This window comes from Nyctereutes procyonoides, unplaced genomic scaffold (assembly GCF_905146905.1).
Source record: "Nyctereutes procyonoides isolate TBG_1078 unplaced genomic scaffold, NYPRO_anot_genome, whole genome shotgun sequence".
NCBI lineage: Eukaryota > Metazoa > Chordata > Mammalia > Carnivora > Canidae > Nyctereutes > Nyctereutes procyonoides.
The window spans coordinates 59868414-59874152 of NW_026575126.1; the positions used below are offsets into that span (position 1 = coordinate 59868414).

General features: G+C 50.5%; 1 protein-coding gene across 2 annotated transcripts; it reads right to left on the reverse strand.

The window, feature by feature from the left end:
• Positions 1–3422: 3422 nt before the first annotated feature.
• NUPR1 (nuclear protein 1, transcriptional regulator) lies at positions 3423–5043 on the reverse strand. Of its 2 annotated transcripts, none has more exons than XM_055340572.1 (3): positions 4743–5043; positions 4233–4451; positions 3423–3725 (listed from the first exon to the last, which is right to left on the reverse strand). In XM_055340572.1, exons 1-2 carry the CDS (start codon positions 4852–4854, stop codon positions 4246–4248), a joined length of 318 nt encoding a protein of 105 aa, XP_055196547.1. In that variant the 5' UTR covers positions 4855–5043; the 3' UTR covers positions 3423–3725; positions 4233–4245. The 2 variants fall into 2 exon arrangements, with proteins under 2 accessions (XP_055196547.1, XP_055196548.1); XM_055340573.1 differs by having other exon boundaries at positions 4233–4382; positions 4743–5022.
• Between the last annotated feature and the right edge of the window lie 696 nt (positions 5044–5739).

Consider the following 5739-nt stretch of genomic DNA (forward strand, 5'->3'; position numbering starts at 1 on the left):
AGGAAACCAAGGCTCAGAAGGAGTAATTAACCAGAAATTAACTAACATCTAGGATTCTACATTACTGGTACGTGGTTATTCACAAGCATCTAGTAAAAAGGGAAAGGCCTAGGCTTGGAAAATTAGATGGACCTGAGTTCAGAATCCCACTTCTGCAGGTAGTGGCTGTATGACTTTGGGCACGTTACTTAACTTCTCCAAACCTCAGTTTTCTGGTTTGTAAAATAGGATCAATAATAGTATGCCCATTGGGTTATTGGAAGGATTAAAAGGGACAAACACCTATAAAACACCTGTCGCAGAGTAGTGGCCCCATACTTGGGAGCTGTTGCCATGATTTTCTGAAGCTGACACACGAGATCTGTGCTGGGCTGAGAGTTCACTGCCCAGAGCTGCTCCTCCCACTTTGCCTGCTGAGTTGGAGAGCAGACACTGGCCTTAAAGCCTGGTTCCAATCATACTAGGGTCCCATCTGTCCTTCTGTGCAGCCCATGCCTTCAACCAGACCCTGGTAATATAACAGATATCCAATAAACATTAACTGAATGAATAATCATAGAATGGAAAGAGGGGCTCAAGGGGAAATCTGAGGTCAAGTGCTGTAAGAGGCTGGGCACAGGTTTGTTGTGTGTGTGATTCCAGAACAAGTGTCTCCCTGGGTGGAGGTGAGGCGACAGGTGGTGGAGGGCTGGTGATGGAAGACTTTGAAGAGCTGAGCCCTGCAGGGTAGGTGGGATTGAAGACATCTCAGAAAGAAAGGACCAGAGGACCAGAAGCTTGTTCAGGGGCAGGTGGGAGAGTCAGATTTTCAGCCCATTTTTAAAAAATATTTTACTGATTTGAGAGAGAGAGCCCACAAGTGGAGAGGGGGGCAAGGGGCAGAGGGAGAAGCAGATGCCCCACTGAGCAGGAAGCCCAATGATGTGGGGCTCAATCCCAGCACCCTGGGATCATGATCTGAGCTGTAGGCAGATGCTTAACTGACTGAGCTACCCAGGCACCCCTTCAGCCCACGTTATTAATAAGGTGCTCTGAGAAGGAATCAGGCAACTCAGAGGCAGCAAGTCCCTGTCCTTGGTGGAATTCAAGCAGAGATGACCCTGGTCTGTTGTGCCGTGGGATTGGACAAGGTGTCCCTTACTGTTCTACCCAGCCAGAGATCCTGTGACTGTAAGTCAGACTCAGTGGAGGCTCCCAGAGGTTCAAGCTGGTCTTGGTGGGCTGTGCATCTGTTACTGATGCAACAATTGCCTCATTTCTCTGCTCATATTCTTAGGTCCCTAAGAACAACTGGCTCCAGGTTTTGCAGCCTAGGGCTTACATGGAAGAGCAGGGGAAAAGGAAAAATGCTTTGCCCAGGACCAGACCTGGAGGTTTTATTCTCCCTCCTGTTGAGTCTGCCTATGAAAAATGTTTCTTGCTAGTTTTTTCCAGTATTCCCTCTCCTGCCCTCTCCAAGTTTTGGCTAACACAGGGCTAAGCACCTAAATACCATGTTTGCCAGCTTCGCCTGTAGTAAGGTGTGGCCATGTGATTAAATTCTGACCCAATGTAACAGATTCTACTTTTAGGTTGTGGCCTTAAAAATTGGTGTGGTGGGGATCCCAGGGTGGCTCAGCGTATTTAGAGCCTGCCTTCAGTCCAGGGCATGATACTGGGGTCCTGAGATCGAGTCCCACATCAGGCTCCCTGTATAGAGCCTGCTTCTCCCTCTGCCTGTGTCTCTGCCTCTCTGTGTGTGTGTGTCTCATGAATAAATAAATAAAATCTTAAAAAAAAATTGGTGTGGCTTCCCCTGGTCCCTTCCCCCACTCCCTTTCCTTGGCTGAGATGCAGATGTGATGGCAGGTACCGAAGCAGCTAGTTTGGATCCCAAAGTGGAAGCCATGTTTGTTTGTGTGTTTGCTTGTTTTTAAAGATTTATTTATTTAGTTGAGAGAGAAGAGGAGGAGAGACAAAGGGGGAGAGAATCTCAAGTGGACTCCGTGCTGAACAAAGAGCCCAACTTGGAAATTGGGGCTTGATCTCATGACCCTGAGATCAGAACCTGAGCCAAAACCAAGAGTTAGATGCTCAACCGACTCAGCCACCCAAGCATCCCGGAAGCCATGTTTTCTGGGTGTCAGAATAATGAGCTAAAAGTCGCTGGAATCCCTGACACAGTGAAGTTGTCATTTTAGCTCAAGAGTACTGACTCTTGGAGCGGTTATATGACAGAGAACTTTCTCTCCCATTTTGAGTCTTCATTACAGCCACCCAAAACCTATCTCAATCAATAGGTCTTCTTATTTGCCCTACAGTCTTCTCAAACTCTGGTCCTGATACTGATTATATATATATATATAAGGTAAGAATCTTCCTCCCCTGCAGGTGACCCCCCAGAACCCTGTACTGGCAGCCCTCTTGGCAGAGGGACAGTGAGAATCCTCGAGTTTGAGCCCTGAGTATCTGGGGCAAGTCTCTTAAGTTCTAAATCTCAATTTTCTCGGGACGCCTGGGTGGCCCAGCGGTTTAGCGCCGCCTTCGGCCCAGGGCGTGATCCTGGAGACCTGGGATTGGGTCTCACATCGGGCTCCCTGCGTGGAGCCTGCTTCTCCCTCTGCCTGTGTCTCTGTCTCTCATGAATAAATAAATAAAAATCTTTAATAAATAAATCTCAGTTTTCTCTATTTTGCAGGTGGCACCAATAAATAGCATTCACTTCAAAAAGTGGCTTTATATCTTTTAATTTTTTTAAAGATTTTATTTATTTATTCATGAGAGACATAGAAAGAGAGGCAGAGACACAGGCAGAGGGAGAAGCAGGCTCCATGCAAGGAGCTTGATGTGGGACTCAATCCCGAGACTCCAGGATCACGCCCTGGGCCGAAGGCAGGTGCTAAACCACTGAGCCACCCAGGGATTCCCTCTTTTAAATTTTAATTTCTTTTTAAGCAGGCTCCACAATAGGCATGGCCCCAGTGCAGGGCTTGAAAACTTACCACTCTGACACTGGAGATGTGAGCCAAAATCAAGAGTTGAAAGCTCAACCGACTGAGCCACCCAGGTGCCCCCAAAGGTGGTTTTATGTGAAAATGACACAATCAATAAGATTGTTCATTCTGAAAATGGACAAGAGCTGAGGAGGGGGCTTGTTTCCCAGGCAGCATGACAAAGAAATAGGAAATCCCCTTGCATTTCGTGAGAAACCATGGAGACATGTTTGCCAAAACATATGCATACCAAAAAAAAAAAAAAAAACACAAGAAAACATGCTAGCCCCTACCCATCCTCACAAAATCAGGCTCACCCTCTCCCAGGTGCATAACCAAGGACACACGCTAACAAGATGAGCTCTCACTGGCTCATGCAAACGCAGCCACACACAGGCAGAAACACAGATGATCAAAACCGCACAAAGAGACAAAATCCCACACACAACCTGCAGATGTACTTTGTTTATTGTCCTTCCTTCCCACACTCCGGGAGAGCCAATTTCTTCAGTGTCTTTCTTTTTAGGGGGTACCTTTTGCGACTCTGCCTCTCCATTTATTCCCTGCCTCTTGCTCCCTATCTTGTCCTTTTTCTGGGGCTGGAGTCACTTCCTTGGTGGCCCCTCGGAGCCTCGGTCAGGTAGGGTAAGTCCTGGGGGTGGGGTGGGGGGCAAGCAGGTCTGGATCCTGCCTCCAGGTGCCGATCCGTGGTCCTGTCTTCGTCGCTGTGTGGTGTCCGTGCTCTGGCCTCATCTGGGGCAAGGGAAGACAGGGAGAGGTTTTTTTTTTTTAAGATTTTATTTATTTATTTATGGGAGACACAAAGAGAGGCAGAGACAGAAGCAGGCTCCATACAGGGAGCCCGATGCGGGCCTGGATCTTGGGACTCCAGGATCACGCCCTGAGCTGAAGGCAGATCCTCAAGCTCAACCGCTGAGCCACCCAGGCATCCCTGAGCAGGAAAGTTCTAATCTTGGGTTCTGACTCTGCCTCTCCTGGTCACTTGCTCTGTGTCTCCAGAGAAAGACCCTACCTCCCCCTGGGGCTCCGTTTCCCTCCCTGTAAACCAAATTGCCCTCCAGTTGGAAAGGTTCCATGTTTCCCCCTTTGCTCTGGTCACTAGGAAACTCAGAGTCGAATGTGTGTCTCATTTCATTGTACTTTGAGACAATGGTACTTGGATCCCTTCTTCTCACCCAACCATACTTTGAGGCATGTCCTTTTGAGACAGAGGGACCTCTGGGTCCCCTGACTCCTTACTTCCAGCTCCGTCTCAGGACCGTGCCCCCCGCTTTTTCCGCTCCGTGTTCTGGAGCTTAGTCACCAGCTTCCTCTCATGGCCACCAGGGCTGGGGCGGTTGGTGTTGGCAGCAGCTTCTCTCTTGGTGCGACCTTTCCGGCCTCCCACTCCTGGGAACCAGGCAAGAGGCTGAGGTGAGGTTGGCGGAGGCATGAGACATCCAAGGAGAGGCAGGGGGTCTGGAGCGCAGGGTGGACAGAGCATGGTTTGGGGGAGGCAGACTGGGGAGTGGTCACCACATGGCTTTGGGGCAGTCATAATCCCTGTTTCCCTATCTGTGGAACGAGGGACCCCTGATGGTTGCTCCAATATCCTAGGGGTGTGTGGCGTCCCAGGGCTGAGCAGGACAGCACTCAGGGTAAGAGGGGTTAAGAAGGACTTGGGGATGAGGACAAATCTAAGGAGGAATCCTAGTTGGGGCGTGGGGGTAGATGTGGAGGGATCAGGAAGGTGACAGGGCCAGACCTTACCCAGGCAGGAATGAGCCAGGCTATAGAGGTCATACTCATCCAGGCTGGGGTCTTCGTCCTCTGGGCCTGGGGGCTGCTGAGCCCGGCTGGCTGCTCCCGGGAAGGTGGACATTATATCTGACTCTCCCTTGCCGTCTGTCTCTCTGTCGTCTTCAAAAGCTTTGTTTGTGTCTGGTTTCCCCGACACCTCCCTCTTCACTGGCCCCAACTTATAAAGGCCACGTGTCCTCCTCAGGCCCTGTCTGATGCAATCTGGTCCTTTCCCAGAACCCGACCCAGTAAACAGCAATCACGAGAGGGGGAAAGAGTCGGTCCTGTGAGTCCCAGCCCCTTCCCCTCGCCTCCGCCCTCTCACTGGGGCTCGCCCAGCTGGGTATTTTTCCACAGAGGAGATCCCCGCCCCTCAGGGAGGAGGAAAGAGGCAGAGTCTGAGCATAAACAGTCCTTGGGATAATGGCCAGTGGGGATCTGAGGGCCTCACCTGGCTGACTCCTTCCTATCCGTCCCCTGCCCCCTGCCTCACACCTGACCCCCACCCCAATTCTGGCTCAGACTCAGGACTCTGGTGGCAGATTGTGGAATGAACAACACACCACAAGCTAGGTCAGTGGTTTTCGCCCCTAACACGCCCAACACCCCTTTTCGATAAGAAACATCTGGAAAGCCCCCTTTATATCCTGAGCTGTGAGGGGGAGTGGGTCCCTAGGTAGTTTCCCTCACTGGAGAGGGAGGTTAACAGTGTGGTGCAGATTCTGGAGCCAGCTGCCCTGGGTTCAGACCTCTGACCTCCTCCTTCCTGGGTGACCCCAGACAGGTCACCATACTTCTCTGCGCCCCAGTTTTCTCTTCTGTAAAAAAATGAGGATGATGAGAATTGCATCAACCTCACAGACTTCATGAGAGAATTGAATGAGACACCCCCCACATTTGTGTAGGGGACACTTGCAACGGTGCCTGGTACCTTGTAAGCTGTGCTACAGGAGTCATTCACCTAATT